Raw genomic sequence first — 16,137 nt, 5'->3', positions numbered from 1 at the left:
TCCACGGAATGAGTCCCTTTTGGATAGTGTAACTTGTTTTTTTTAAAACTTTGATTCCACCTCATTTTTAAACAGAACAAATATAAAAACGCAACATGTAAAGTGTTGGTCCCATGTTTCATGAGCTGAAATAAAAGATCCCAGACACTTTCCATACACACAAAAAGCTTATTTCTCTCAAATCGTGTGCACTAATTTGTTTACATCCCTATTAGTGAGCATTTCTCCTTTGCCAAGATAATCCATCCACCTGACAGGTGTGGCATATCAAGACGCTGATTAAACAGCATGATCATTACACAGGTGCACCTTGTGCTGGGGACAATAAAAGGCCACTCTAAAATGTGCCGTTCTGTCACACAACACAATGACACAGATGTCTCGTCCAACCGGCCACACAACCGCCGACCACGTGAATGGCGTTGTGTGGACGAGTGGTTTGCTGATGTCAACATTGTGAACAGAGTGCCCCACGGTGGCGGTGGGGTTATGGTATGGGCAGGCATAAACTACGAATGCACAGAGATACCGTTATGAGATCCTGAGGCCCATTGTCGTGCCATTTATCCGCCGCCATCTCCTCATGTTTCAGAATGATAATGCACGCCCCCAAGTCACAAGGATATGCACACAATTCCTGGAAGCTGAAAATGTCCCAGTTCTTAGACTGCCTGCATACTCACCAGGCATGTCACCCATTGAGCATGTTTGTGATGCTCTGGATTGACGTGTACGGCAGCGTGTTCCACCTCCCGCCAATATCCTTCAACCGCACAGCCATTGAATGTGTGGGACAACATTCCACAGGCCACAATCAACAGCCTGATCAACTCCATGCGAAGGACATGCGGTGCCCTGCATGAGGACAAATATTGTCTGGTTTTCTGATCCACGCCCCTACCTTTTTTTGTAAGGTATCTGTGACCAACAGATGCATTTCTGTATTCCTAGTCATGTAAAATCCATAGATTAGGGCCTAATGAATTTATTTCAATTGACTGATTTACTTATATGAACTGCATGTTGCATTTATATTTTTCTTCAGTATACATTCTGTCATGAAGAGCACATGTTCAACTTAATAAAAAAAACATGTTTTCCCATCTCAAGAGGTTAAATAAATAAAAAACTATAGTAAGTGCCTATTAAGTGCCAAATAAAGTAACAGGGTTGACGATTTCATCTTAAATCAGCCATAAATCCCACTTGACCTACTCAGTTTTCCATCATATAACAAAAAGAGTAGAACCAGGTCACATTTTACATATGAGTTGACTGTTAGTTAAATGTTTCTTTAGAAAAAAATATTTTAAAAAAGTAATAGTTGCACCATATTAAAACAAGAGTTCAGGTCACATAACAGTGTTGACCTTAAAATTAGGGAATGGTTTTTTGTAACCTTTTTTTTATTAATCACTGATCACATGAAATAAATAATAATTGTCAGAAATGACTTTGTCAAAGCAACAAAAATAACTAGAGCTTTACAATGATGGTGAAAACTTGGAGGATAACACTTGGAGAAGAGTGCACAGAGGGACATGTCAAGATGCAGAATTTCATGAATGTCTTTATTCATATAAAAAAATCGGATTCATTTAATTTTCCATGTGGTCTATATTAAAAAGTGCACTTAATTTAATATAACAGTATTTTGATGCAATATTGGTGCACAATTTATACTTAAAATAAAAAAGGATGCAAAAGGACTCATTTCATGGAACGAACCAGAAGATGCCATGACAGGAGCCTACTTTTTCTGGAATATTCTCCAGACTAACTCTATCATCTAATCTTATTCTGATATATTGCTTGGAGCCCAGGTGATGTAACTGGGTTTTATGAAGGACATGTTCATTCTATCAAATGAATGAGATCACATACCCTATTGATTCAAATAAATTGACATAATTGCAGAAGAGGTGATTTCTTTGAAACCTGCCTGCTAAAAATTGCTGCCCCATTATAGATGCAGTAGTTTAAGTCTCCGCAAAATGGGTTGCCACAATATGCAACCCGTGTAAGTTTTTGAAGAGGCTTATCAGTATGGAAATGACGCGCTTGGGGATGTTTGGAAGTCCATAAAGGATTCTCCCTCGCTAACCACCGTGTTCTCATTGTCGGGATCAAGGCAAGGACAAGACAGCCCATTTGCTGCGGTCTGTGTTGTGTGTTCTGCAGTGTGTGAGAACAGTGAATGCTGATCTGAGAAGCCGGATAGTGCGTTAGTGGTTTGGATAGTGGTCGATGCTCCGGCTTGGAGACAATTTCACACCGGTGTCATCACTACTGCTCTGCGCATTTACAGTCGGCACAAGGTGGGACAGTTAGAACAGAACTAGCCGCCATCCGCGAGAAAAAGGGAAGCGATAGGACACAAATGTGAGCGACACAGGTGCAGTGAAATAAAACTGGCGGTGCTCTTAGGATGCAGAAGTCACCCGTGGAAGATGCAAACTTCTTCTCCAAATATTTATTCTGGTAAGGAATTATATATTTTCTTCATCTATGTCCCGGCTGATTTGACACGTAAATAAACCCTGGAATGGTTTGCCAGAGGCTGTTGCCAGATATGGAGAGCGCACTGGTGAAAGGGGACAGAGTCAGTTGTCCGGCAAGGCAGGTCACAGGAATCGTATTATTTTATAGAGGTTTCAATGTTCACTTTTAGTGGATTCTTGTAAATACTAAAAACTAAATGCAAATATGCTCAAAGGACAGTTTCTGTGTGTTTTGCTCCGAGATGAAATTCCAGCAGCCCTTTGCATTCCAGTGCGTCATGTTCCGATTGTCCTCCATCTTTCATAATGATATCTTTGTATGAAATGTGTCAATGATACTGAACATCTCTGGTCATTTGTCCTGGCCTTAAAATACATGTACAGTGTCATGTAGGCTACAATACTCACCACACGCGTCCTGTCATGGGAAAAGCCCATGTCATCCCAAAACTCATAATGTAACAGATTTAGGATTCCTTATATTTTTTAAACAAATTAGACAGCTATCTAAAATGTAGACCTATGCCTAATTCTCCCGCTACATGCATGCTGCTGATAGATTGATGTTTGATTTTGTCACCCTATATGACCGCATGGGCCTTTGATAAATGAAAGAAATGGCAAAATGTAGATTTCCGCCTAAATAGACATACCCCAAAATAACTGCTATTCATGTGTAATTTCATGATTCTGACATGCAAAAATTTGTATATTTGGAAAGAAGACTTCTGGGAGATGATGAGGAAATGATCAGAAGATAGATAGGAGTTACATAGTTCAGAATACACAAGATCAAGCACACACAAAATAACCGTTTTTAAATTTTTTAAATTTTGAAAGTCATCTTTCATTGACAAGCTATAAGTGAATTATTGATGACTAGAGCTGGAAACACATCAGATGGCTTCCACAACATGTGAACAATATCAGAAAAAAATGGGATTGATAGACCTAACAACTAGAAATGGGCAGATGTTTTAGTAAGTGGTTTCAGGTGTGGTCACTGGATGTTTCCAAGTGTCCCTAAACCTCTCCAAAGTGGCATATGTCTGTAAATTAGATAATTCCAGTGCTATTACATATTTACAATCCCCAAATGCTATTTGTTCAGTATAAAACATTTTTTTCTACCATATCAACCTCACTCAAACATTGTGGTGGTGTTATGGGGTATCCAGGGTACATTCAAGTGTCCTTTCAACCTATCCAAAGTGTCAGAATGTGGTAATTGCACTGTTTTTGCACACTGGATATGCCTAAAGTTATTGTTCACTATAAAAACTAAATGTCTACAACACCAACCTCTCTCAGACATTGTGGTGGTGTCGGGGGACAAACAGGGGATATGGATGCCTACAGCGCGTTAGAAGGCAACATCATATTTTTGATGCGCAAAGATATAGTCACTCGGTGGACATTCAATGTTGCCATTAAGTCATACATCATCAGATAACATTGGCGAAAAGGCTGGATTTGTTCCTACCAACCTAAGGATTACTTTGATACACCCCACGTAGCTATAGCTCAAACACACGACCAAATCGAAGCTTACCTTGTCAAATGTTTGCTGTTTAGTGAAAACATGTAAAATAAACATTTTGACTCTCGGGGCTAGTGATCAATAACGTTAGGTCAGAGGCAGACAAATAAGACATACTCATTATCTGTGGCGTCCCGGCTTTCGGCGTGTATCAACGTATTCCGTGTTTATTTCGTTTATGCTTCACAACGCTAACCGGAATGTAGGTAGCAGCCATCTTGAAATGAGGTAATCGGCTCGGCCTGCCCTTATAAATTCGTATGCCCATATATCGTAGTAAGTCATAACAAAGATTTGATGGCACCGATCAATAGGCAAGATACTCAGCTTTCCGCAGACACCCTGCTTTTGCAGATAGGGGCTACCGTTCCCATACCAGACTGAATATAATAAAATAATAAAAAATAGGGTCCCCAAATATGATGACTTTACATTTAAGATGAATTAATTTATTTAATTTATTTAGTAGGCTTATCTGTGGTCAACTTCAGATGAGATTGATCTACTGTAGGTACCTCAGAAGTAGGCTATATTCTATGCTTTTTACCAACCAAACATCCCATACCCACCCATTCTGTTGATTTGCAGGTGGACATCTCCACTGTTGAGGAAGGGCTTCAGAAAGAAGTTGGATTTGACAGATGTTTATAAAGCACCCTCTTTTGATCTGGCATACACTCTTTCTGAACGACTAGAAAGGTTTGTATCAGCCAAAGTGCCTCCCTTTATGAACATTTAAGGCACGTTGAACTCATGTATTAAATTGATATAACATTTACATTTTAGTCATTTAGCAGACGCTCTTATCCAGAGCGACTTACATGAGCAATTAGGGTTAAATGCCTTGCTCAAGGGCACATCGACAGATTTTTCACCTAGTCGGCTCGGGATTAGAACCAGTGACCTTTCGGTTACTGGCACTACGCTCTTAACCACCTGCCGCCCATTTTATAACTATTATTCTTCATCCAAAGTTATTTTTCAAAAACGAAACAAACACAACCATGCACCATGCTGGCCTTGCTGCAGGGGCCACTATGGGGTGAGGGTAGGGGCAGTGTCACTGTAAAGGGTGCCAGCAGCCCTCTAAATGGGTGTAAAAGTCGACCTTTGAAAGGGCCAGATGCCCTTTACAGTGGTAGATGCATGGGAATTTGAACTTTACCTTGAGTTGGTATGGTCCCTCAATCTATTATGCGCACCCACGTATTCTCTTACTCCCTCTCTCTGTCCATGTCTCTCTCTCTCATCACCTGTTTTCCTCCTCTCTCTGATTTATTCCCTCCCTCCGCTCTCTTTTTCTCACAAATTCTCAAATTTCTCTCTTACCTCTTTTTCTCCCTCGTTCGTCAAGGTCTCTGCACTCCATTTAATAAGTCAGACAAATTGCCCAGGTTATACACCAGTGCCCTGAACAATGTGCCCCTACTTTACTTTTACTGTTAGCCAATGTGTGTGTGTTTTTTAATAGCTTCTAACTCCTCTGGTCTGTTTTCCTGGTGTAGAGAATGGGACCGAGAAGTGGCATCGGCCAAGAAGAAGCCTCGGCTCCTGCGGGCGCTCTCCCGTTGTTTCCTCTGGCCTTTTGTGTTCTACGGAATCTTGCTGTACTTTGGGGTGAGTCCATCTCTCCACAGAAAGCACAGGTGGCCAACAGTTGCAATTTCTTTTTTAAATATATGTTTTGCTCTAGTCTAACTAACCCACATGAGTCAAACTCTATGTAAAACCGAATAACAATCTATTTGATCAGGTGTATTGGAGCTTGGCTAGAGCAAAAGCCTGCACACATTGTGGGCTCTCCACAACCGGAGTTGGCCACGATTGTTACAAAGGCCTGCATACTTTATTACTACAATACCAGACAATGAACCACCTTGTATTTATATGTGGGTCCTATTATAGTGTTATTTAGCCCTTTTTAACTGCATCTGTCTCTCATACAGTATCTCTCATATGAAAACATGTCATATATTGTGACAGCAGAGGTATGCTGCCGTTGATAGGGTTGTGTGTGTGGTCAATTCCATTTCAATTCAGGAAGGGAATGGAAATTCCAATTCAAGAATGAAAAAAAGCGACCATTGTCAATGGGGAGTTTCAGTTTCTCATTCAACACATGAACTGAGTTCAAATTCACTTCCTGAATTGATGGGGGGAGTTGGAACTGAAATGGAACTGAACTCAACCCGACCTAGGCTGGCTGTTAGCCTGTTCTGTCCTGTACATGTGTGGTACTTACTAGTGAATTAGCAGCATGACCATAGTATGGAGAAGAAGCATGCGTCACTGCAGTGTGAGTATCCCAGTGTCCCCGGCTTGGAGAGGAAGTTGACGTCAGCAGCAGGTCTTGCGTAGCCTGGTGGTGTGAGGTGATCCCCCTTCTAGGAATGCCCATCAGTTCATGGCTTATGGGAGAATAAGAGTAGAGGTATCAAGGTATATCATTAAGACCATGATATCAAGGTGCCACCAAATTCAGTTTCGTAGGGCTACATTTTTGCCCCCTCCCCCCTCCCCATACTGGATACTTTCTTCATTATACAGGCTACTTCAGATTTTCAGGAACACACTGATCATTATAGCATGATAGATATGTCTTTTTATGTTTTCTTCCAGGAGGCGTCGAAGGCAGTGCAGCCCCAGCTCCTGGGTCGTATCATTGGCTCGTTCGACCCCATCCATGCCCTGGAGCGGGAGCAGGGCTACTACCTGGCCCTGGGTCTCAGTCTTCTCTTCATCACTCGGTTCCTGCTCCTGCAGCCAGCCATCTTTGGACTGCACCACCTGGGCATGCAGATACGCATCGCTCTCTTCAGCCTCATCTATAAGAAGGTGCATGTGGGGGAGAAGTGATGTGTGTGTGTGTGGGGGAGTGGTGTGTGTTTGTGTGCATCTGACATACCACCACCTTGGCATACATGCAGATCCACATCACCCTCTTCGGTGTAGCCACACTCTAGTGTGAGGGTCAGCTGTGTGGCTGCTACACCCAGCAGCATCTCCTGTGTCACGTTTTCAACCCTTTGTGTCCATCCTAACCCCTGACCTTTCAACCCTTTGTGTCCATCCTAACCCCTGACCTTTCAACCCTTTGTGTCCGTCCTAACCCCCAAGACTCTGAAGCTGTCCAGCCGGGTCCTGGACAAGATCAGCACAGGTCAGCTGGTCAGCCTGATGTCAGCCCACCTCAACAAGCTGGATGAGGTAAGAACCACCCAACTCATCTGCTGTACTAACCCTAACCTCAACAAGATGGATGAGAACTAAGGACCCAAATAATCTACTTAACCTGAACAAAAATATAAAAACGCAACGTGGCTGGTCTCAGATGATCCCGCAGGTGAAGAAGCCGGATGTGGAGGTCCTAGGCTGGCGTGGTTACAAGTGGTCTGCGGTTGTGAGGCCGGTTGGACGTACTGCCAAATTCTCTAAAATGACGTTGGAGGTGGCTTATGTTAAAGAAATTAACATTAAATTCTCTGGCAACAGCTCTGGTGGACATTCCTATAATAATAATAATAATATGCCATTTAGCAGACGCTTTTATCCAAAGCGACTTACAGTCATGCGTGCATACATTTTTTTTGTGTCTGGGTGGTCCCGGGGTTCGAACCCACTACCTTGGCGTTACAAGCGCCGTGCTCTACCAGCTGAGCTACACATTCCTGTGTAATGATCATGCTGTTTAACCAGCTTATTGATATGCCACACCTGTCAGGTGGATGGATTATCTTGGCAAAGGAGAAATGCTCACTAACAGGGATGTAACAAATTTGTGCACAATTTTAGAGAAATAAGCTTTTCTGGGATCTTTTATTTCAGCTCTTGAAACATGGGACCAACACTTTACATGTTGCGTTTATACAATGAACAAAAATATAAACACAACATGTAAAGTGTTGGTCCCATGTTTCATGAGCTGAAATAAAAGATCCCAGAAATGTTCTATACACACAAAAAGCTTATTTCTCTCAAATTTTGTGCACAAATTTGTTTACATCCCTGTTAGTGAGCATTTCTCCTTTGCCAAGATAATCCATCCACCTGACAGGTGTGCATTGTCCTACATCAGATAGTTCAGAGAGAGTAACTTTTGTCTGCAATGATCGTTCTATCGAAGGACTAGCGTCTCATAGGAGTGATGCCACCTGTTTGAAAACAGTAGTGAAGATTTGCAGTGGAGGACAGGGACAGGGAGTGGATAGAATGAGCCAGTTGGAAGCTGGGGATAGTTAGGTGGCCATGGGGGGCCAGGTTGACGTGGCCAGGACACCGTAGTCAAGGGCCGGGTTGACATTTAGCAATCTCAACGACTTTAAATCATTGTTGTGTCGTCATCCAAACACCCCACTACTAGCTGTACTCCCAGGAATATCTCCCAATTTAACTACTGTATGTGGTAGGGTAAATCCATTTGAATTCAATCACTTTTTGACAGCATCCCTTTGGATTTAAACAAAACTTTCCATATGTTCGCCCATGGAAGAAGTGGTCAGAAAGTGACTTTTTGGACATTTTGCATACCCCACCATACCATGAGACATCCATGTCTTCATCACTGGAAAAGAAACAGTTGAATTTGATATAATTTAAAAGCTTACAAACACTGTTGTGTTCCTGCATGTCTCTTCATACATTCATGTGTGTTGCAGAGCCTTGGCCTGGCCCACTTTGTGTGGATCACCCCTCTGCAGTGTATCCTGTGTGTGGGTTTGATCTGGGAGCTGATAGAGGTGAATGGTTTCTGTGCCCTGGCTGCCCTCACCCTGCTGGGCATTGTACAGGCCTGCCTCTCACAGAAGATTGGGCCTCACAGGTGGGTACTGGACTAACATTCTACCGCTAATAACCAACAGTGCATCGTTAAATGCGCATCAATTGACACAAAATAGAAAGGAAAATGTAAACAAAATGGTGGGTTACTCATGTTTGATATTGGACGCACAGATAACAGAAATAAACGGATAAATGCTGACAAGGTTTTTTTCCACTGCCTGGAAAGTCTTCATCTTTGGTGGTGTTTAACGACGGTTGACATCCAATATATTGCCTTACCGCCCCCAACTGAACTATAGTATACATCCATTCAACTTTGTCATACAAAATGGGAAAAGGGGAAATGGGAAAAATAAAATTAAAATATATACCCACAACCTTATTCCACTACTTTAACCCGATCTGACCCTACCCCAGGCCAACGACCAGTGTGGACGGGACACTACCACTCAACACACCCTGTAACTCTTCTGAAGTCAAATCTTGTACCCCCAAGTACTTCTCTGCAGCTGCCACCACATCATCTATTTTCTGTGACTTATGTTCCATCTCTGCGGAACAGTTGATAACCATTGCTATTGAATGATAAGAAGCCAACCTTACTGAAACGTATCATTCATTGGCCTATCCCTCTGTTCTAGCACAGATCTACTATTCACAGGGATCCTCTCAGAATCCCTCACCCTTGATCCACCCTCCTCTACTTTCTTCACTGCCTCAGCATATGACATCTTCTGCACTACTCTGACTCTAGCCACCTCAACCTGCCTCTCTCGCACCGGACACCTCTGATCCCCAGCAACATGGGCACCCCTACAGTTGACAACTTTTTCCATCAAAACTACACATTCCTCTGTCCCATGTCCTTCTGCACACTTCCCACATCTTGGAATCTCCCTCCTACACACTGCTGTGACATGGCCATAAATGTGACACGTATAACACCACAGTGTATTCGGCACAAAAACTGTTTGATCCAGGAATACATCTTGTTAATTAACATGCAGACCCATCAAGTTTGGATGTTTATGCTCAGCCATCTCTCTGAACTTGGAAATTCATTTTATCATCTTGTGTGTGTATGTGTGCGTAAGTACATGTGTCTTATTCTGTGTGTGTGTGTGTGTGTGTGTGTGTGTGTGTGTTTGTGTGTGTTGGGGGGGGGTCCTATAATCAGGCAGAAAAGAGCAGGGATGATCAGTCGTCGTCTTGCTCTGACCTCAGAGATCGTAGAGAACATCCACTCAGTGAAGGCCTACGGCTGGGAGGAGGTGATGGAGACCATCATCAAGAACATCAGACAGTAAGACAACACACAAAACCCTCCATAACCTAACTACAACCTAATACTGTACATCAGGGGTGTCATACTCATTCCATGGCGGCCGAGTGTCTGCAGGTTTTCGGTTTTTCCTTTCAATTAAGACCTAGACAACCAGGTGAGGGGAGTTCCTTACTAATTAGTGACATTAATTCATCAATCAAGTAAAAGGGTGGAACAAAAACCTGCAGACACTCGGCCCTCCGTGGAAAAAAATCACGACAGCTGTGATGGAAACAGGAAGGTTCGGTACAATTTTATAAAACCCGACAGATCATTTGTTCGTTCGACATGGTGGGATCTTTTTGTGTCAGTAAAATTTATTATGCGAGAAATGGCAGTGGAAATGGAAGTGATATAATAACCATCATATCGAAGTAAACTTGGAGTCATGCGAAGACATGGTGTGTGGTCCTCCCACTAATCCTTGCAGTTTACAGGCTACAGATGAAATAGGTTATGAGGAACTTCACAGGGTGGTGAAAGTGCACCGTATGAGCTTGATACTCCTTTACAATAAATGTCAAGGGTCTTATTCTGGTGACATGATGGTAGATGCTTGACTGCCATTTAACAAATAAAAATAATTGAGCTCTTTTGTCCATAATAATCTCATCATATAGGCTCTACCCGCCCTGTATCTGCGAGCTGTTGGCTAAAGCGCACGTGCCAATACCAGAGTGGGCACACTCGCTATTTAACCAGTGCCGATTTTAGAATGTAAATCTTGGTGGGGCAAACACAAAAAATTATAATCAGATGCATGCCAGCGAAGCCACTACACAACACAACACAACACTAAACAAGACATTATCTGCACTATAACGGTGACAAATGGTGCCCACAAACTGTTAGGGCCTACATAAAGCTGTCCCAACAGCAGAGCTTTCTTTTCAGCACCATGTAGTGAATCCTTACCACTTCTACACCTGGCTATCAGCGGGGCGAAACAGTTCATCTGGCAGCGAAACAGTTCATTCAGCCTCATTTACTGCCTTTTTAAAAAACATAGCTGATATGGCTGACTTACTTAAACAAATGTGGTTTCTACTTACATTTGAGATGTACAAACTCTGGCATAAGGGAGCGATGAGCGGAAATCCGTAATTTCGATTAAGACATTAATGAGCGAGCTAAGACTGACGTAGTTAATATAACTATTTGTTCAGCACTTTTGAAATACCAGAGTGGGCCCGCCACAAGGAGTCGCTAGAGCGCGATGAGCCAAGTAAAGCCCCCCCAGCCAAACCCTCCCCTAACCCGGATGACACTGGGCCAATTGTGCACCACCCAATGGGACTCCCGGTCACAGCCAGTTGTGACACAGGCTGGGATCGAACCCGGGTCTGTAGTGACACCTCAAGTGCCTTAGACCGCTGCGCCGCTCAGGTGGCCGGATGGGCACTTCTATTGTAAATCTATGTCAGCACCCAAGAGGGCTACAAGGCCCTCCCCCGCCCTCCCTTCGGCAAATCAGATCACAAGTTAATTCTGCTCCTCCCTTCCTATAGGCAGAAACTCAAAGAGGAAGTCCCCGTCCTAAGGTCTATTCAACATTGGTCTGACCAACCGGAATCCATGCTTCAAGATTGTTTCGATGACGGTTTGCCACTGTATATAACGCAACATTGTTTGTGAGAAAACCATCAGTAGATGGGAAACCCATTTACTTGTATTATTTATTCGGTACATGGGAATTTAACCGCAAAAGGTATTTTTATGTGCACTACGTCATCACGCACAGCCTTTTATCTGCAACAAGTCAATTTGATGGAAACACATCTCTGGTGGGAAAATGTGCATATTGTTTTTATGTTGATTTTTGCATATTCAAATTAAAATCTGTCGTCAATTAGATGGAAACCTAGCTACTGTGGGCATGTTTGCAGGGGAAAAGATGGGCTTATTTCAGGCAAAGTGAAGGCTGCCCTCACCATAAATGCACTGCCCACACTGGGAAAATCCACGTTGGCCCCCAAGGCATTTTCCCAGTGTGGCCCAGTGTGGGCAGGGAATTTCTGGTGAGGGCAGCCTTCACTTTGCCTGAAATAAGCCCATGAGCCAATGAGCAAAGGTGCATTGGCACAATATTGGCAGCGTACTTGGGACCAATATTTTAGCATGCATTGGGCCCACATTGTGCCAATGTGGACATGTTTGCTGGTAACAATCCGAGAACTATGGGGAAAGTGGTCATGCTTTTGACTTAACGCAGGGATGGGCAACTCCAGTCCTCGGATGATGGAATGATGTCACATCTTTTCACCATCCCTAGCAAACACAGCTGATTAAACTAATTGCATTCTAAACTGAAGATCACGATTAGTTGATTATTGGAGTCAGGTGTGTTAACTGGGGCTGGGGAAAAAGTGTGACACAAATCAGGCACCTGAGGACTGGAGTTGCCCATCCCTCCTCTAATGTATAACTCCAATACTCTGAGGTGAAAAGTCATGGTAGGAACACTATCCCATCCACCAGAGATCTTCTGGGGGAAAAAAACATGAATTAATGAGATTCCCATCAAGATAATTTCACTTAAATTCCATTAAATATGACCCGAAGCTCAAAGGATGGATTCATTGCCATCTATGATCATGACATTCACAAACAAAGCCAATCAGAGAAACACTCCTGCATTGTGTAGTCCAGCCAATGAATGGACAATCCCTGAGTCAATTGCCGATGTTCAATGTTTAATCCCTGTCTGATTTGGTGATTTAGGCCTAAATGCATAATTAGATTTCCCTGTTGATGTCTGTCCACCTATTGATGCCGCTGCGTCAAGACCGTTGACAGGACATCTTGTGACCTTGGCTTCCTTGTCTAGGCAACATTTGGCTTAAACTATGTTTTTTCAATGAGAAAACCAAATAATTCCAATGTACTGCATTTACAGTGGCTTGTGAAAGTATTCACCCCCCTTGGCATTTTTCCTATTTTGTTGCCTTACAACCTGGAATTAAAATGGATTTTTTGGGGGTTTGTATCATTTGATTTACACAACATGCCTACCACTTTGAAGATGCAAAATATTTTTTATTGTGAAACAAACAAGAAATAATAAATAATAAAATAAAAACTTGAGCGTGCATACCTATTCACCCCCCCCAAAGTCAATACTTTGTAGAGCCACCTTTTGCAGCAATTACAGCTGCAAGTCTCCTGGGGTATGTTTCTATAAGCTTGGCACATCTAGCCACTGGGATTTTTTCCCATTCTTCAAGGCAAAACTGCTCCAGCTCCTTCAAGTTGAATGGGTTCCGCTGGTGTACAGCAATCTTTAAGTCATACCACAGATTCTCAATTGGATTGAGGTCTGGGCTTTGACTAGGCCATTTCAAGACATTTAAATGTTTCCCCTTAAACCACTCGTGTGTTGCTTTAGCAGTATGCTTAGGGTCATTGTCCTGCTGGAAGGTGAACCTCTGTCCCAGTCTCAAATCTCTGGAAGACTGAAACAGGTTTCCCTCAAGAATTTCCCTGTATTTAGCTCCATCCATCATTCCTTAAATTCTGACCAGTTTCCCAGTCCCTGCCGATGAAAAACATCCCCACAGCATGATGCTGCCACCACCATGCTTCACTGTGGGGATGGTGTTCTCGGGGTGATGAGAGGTGTTGTGTTTGCGCCAGACATAGCGTTTTCCTTGATGGCCAAAAAGCTCAATTTTAGTCTCATCTGACCAGAGTACCTTCTTCCATATGTTTGGGGAGTCTCCCACATGCCTTTTGGCAAACACCAAACGTGTTTGCTTATTTTTTTCTTTAAGCAATGGCTTTTTTCTGGCCACTCTTCCGTAAAGCCCAGCTCTGTGGCGTGTACGGCTTAAAGTGGTCCTATGGACAGATACTCCAATCTCCGCTGTGGAGCTTTGCAGCTCCTTCAGGGTTATCTTTGGTCTCTTTAATGCCTCTCTGATTAATGCCCTCCTTGCCTGGTCCGTGAGTTTTGGTGGGTGGTCCTCTCTTGGCAGGTTTGTTGTGGTGCCATATTCTTTCCATTTTTTTATAATGGATTTAATGGTGCTCCGTGGGATGTTCAAAGTTTGGGATATTTTTTTATAACCCAACCCTGATCTGTACTTCTCCACAACTTTGTCCCTGACCTGTTTGGAGAGCTCCTTGGTCTTCATGGTGCCGCTTTCTTGGTGGTGCCCCTTGCTTAGTGGTGTTGCAGACTCTGGGGCCTTTCGGAACATACACTGAGATCATGTGACAGATCATGTGACACTTAGATTGCACACAGGTGGACTTTATTTAACTAATTATGTGACTTCTGTAGGTAATTGGTTGCACCAGATCGTATTTAGGGGCTTCATAGCAAAGGTGGTGAATACATATGCACGCACCACTTTTCCATTATTATAATTTTTTGAAGCAAGTTATTTTTTTAATTTCACTTCACCAATGTGGACTATTTTGTGTATGTCCATTACATGAAATCCAAATAAAAATCCATTTAAATTACAGGTTGTAATGCAACAAAATAGGAAAAACGCCAAGGGGGATGAATACTTTTGCAAGGCACTTTATGAATAGAACATGAATGAAGATACAAATGTAAGAGAGGTTACATAATAGTAAGTATTCTATCAAGTTAATCCCCCCCACCTCTCCCAGGGATGAGATGTCATTGACGAGGAAGATTGGTTCTCTGCGTTACTTCTACAGTGCCTCCTACTTCTTCTCTGCTATCCTGGTCATTGTGTCAGCCATCGTGCCACACGCCTTCTGCAAGGTACTTTATCCACTGGCCTCTATATATTTATATCAATTTTAATTTACTTGTGATGTCTTTTATGTGTTGAGTATTTGTATTATTTGTTTTTTACTATGACAAAGTATGACCAATGAATTTCCCCTTGGGGTTTAATAAAGGACATGTTCTCATCTGTTTTACTTCAAAATATAGAAGTGTACCATTTTCACATACAGTGCATTCGGAAAGTATTCAGACCCCTTGACTTTTCCTACATTTTGTTACGTTACAGCCTTATTCTAAAATGGATTAAATTCTTTGTTTTTTACTCATCAATCTACACAATACCCCATAACGACAGATCAGAAACAGGTTTAATTTATTAAGAATAAAAAATGAAATATCACATTTACATAAGTATTCAGACCCTTTACTCAGTACTTTGTTGAAGCAAAGCAGCGATTACAGCCTCGATTACAGCCTCGAGTCTTCTTGGGTATGACGCTACAAGGTTGGCACACCTGCATTTGGGGAGTTTCTCCTATTCTTCTCTGCAGATCCTCTCAAGCTCAGTCAGGTTGGATGGGGAGCTTCACTGCACAGCTATTTTCAGGTCTCTCCAGAGATGTTCGATCGGGTTCAAGTCCAGGCTCTGACAAGGCCAATCAAGGACATTCAGAGACTTGTCCCGAAGCCACTCCTGCGTTGTCTTGGCTGTGTGCTTAGGGTCGTTGTCCTGTTGGAAGGTGAACCTTCGCCCCAGTCTGAGATCCTGAGCGCTCTGGAGCAAGTTTTCATCAAGGAGCTCTCTGTGCTTTGCTCCGTTCATCTTTGCCTTTTTCCTGACTAGTCTCCCAGTCCCTGCTGCTCAAAAACATCCCCACAGCATGATGCTGCCACCACCATGCTTCACCGTAGGGATGGTGCCAGGTTGCCTCCAGACATGATGCTTGGCATTCAGGCTAAAGAGTTCAATCTTGGTTTCATCAGACCAGAGAATCTTGTTTAGGTGCCTTTTGGCAAACTCCAAGCGGGCTGTCATGTGCCTTTTACTGAGGAGTGGCTTCCGTCTGGCCACTCTACCACGAAGGCCTGATTGGTGGAGAGCTGCAGAGATGGTTGTCATTCTGGAAGGTTCTCCCATCTCCACAGAGGAACTCCAGAGCACTGTCAGAGTGACCATCAGGTTATTGGTCACCTCCCTGACCAAGGCCCTTCTCCCCTGATTGCTCAGTTTGGCCGGGCGGCCAGCTCTAGGAAGAGTCTTGGTGGTTCCAAACTTCTTCCATTTAAG

The 16,137-nt window shown here is 43.0% G+C and overlaps 1 protein-coding gene across 1 annotated transcript in view; it reads left to right on the top strand.

The window, feature by feature from the left end:
* The first annotated feature begins 2,144 nt into the window (after positions 1-2,144).
* LOC121531542 (cystic fibrosis transmembrane conductance regulator-like) overlaps positions 2,145-16,137 on the top strand; it is a 41,549-nt gene continuing 27,556 nt past the window's right edge. The window contains exons 1-8 of the mRNA XM_041836795.1: positions 2,145-2,481; positions 4,630-4,740; positions 5,547-5,658; positions 6,661-6,876; positions 7,159-7,248; positions 8,697-8,860; positions 9,998-10,123; positions 14,765-14,882. Coding sequence (XP_041692729.1) covers positions 2,429-2,481; positions 4,630-4,740; positions 5,547-5,658; positions 6,661-6,876; positions 7,159-7,248; positions 8,697-8,860; positions 9,998-10,123; positions 14,765-14,882 — 990 coding nt within the window. The 5' untranslated portion in view covers positions 2,145-2,428. The remainder of the gene's footprint in view (positions 2,482-4,629; positions 4,741-5,546; positions 5,659-6,660; positions 6,877-7,158; positions 7,249-8,696; positions 8,861-9,997; positions 10,124-14,764; positions 14,883-16,137) is intronic.

Source organism: Coregonus clupeaformis, chromosome 19 (assembly GCF_020615455.1).
Source record: "Coregonus clupeaformis isolate EN_2021a chromosome 19, ASM2061545v1, whole genome shotgun sequence".
NCBI lineage: Eukaryota > Metazoa > Chordata > Actinopteri > Salmoniformes > Salmonidae > Coregonus > Coregonus clupeaformis.
This window is presented reverse-complemented; position numbering and strand designations above follow the sequence as displayed.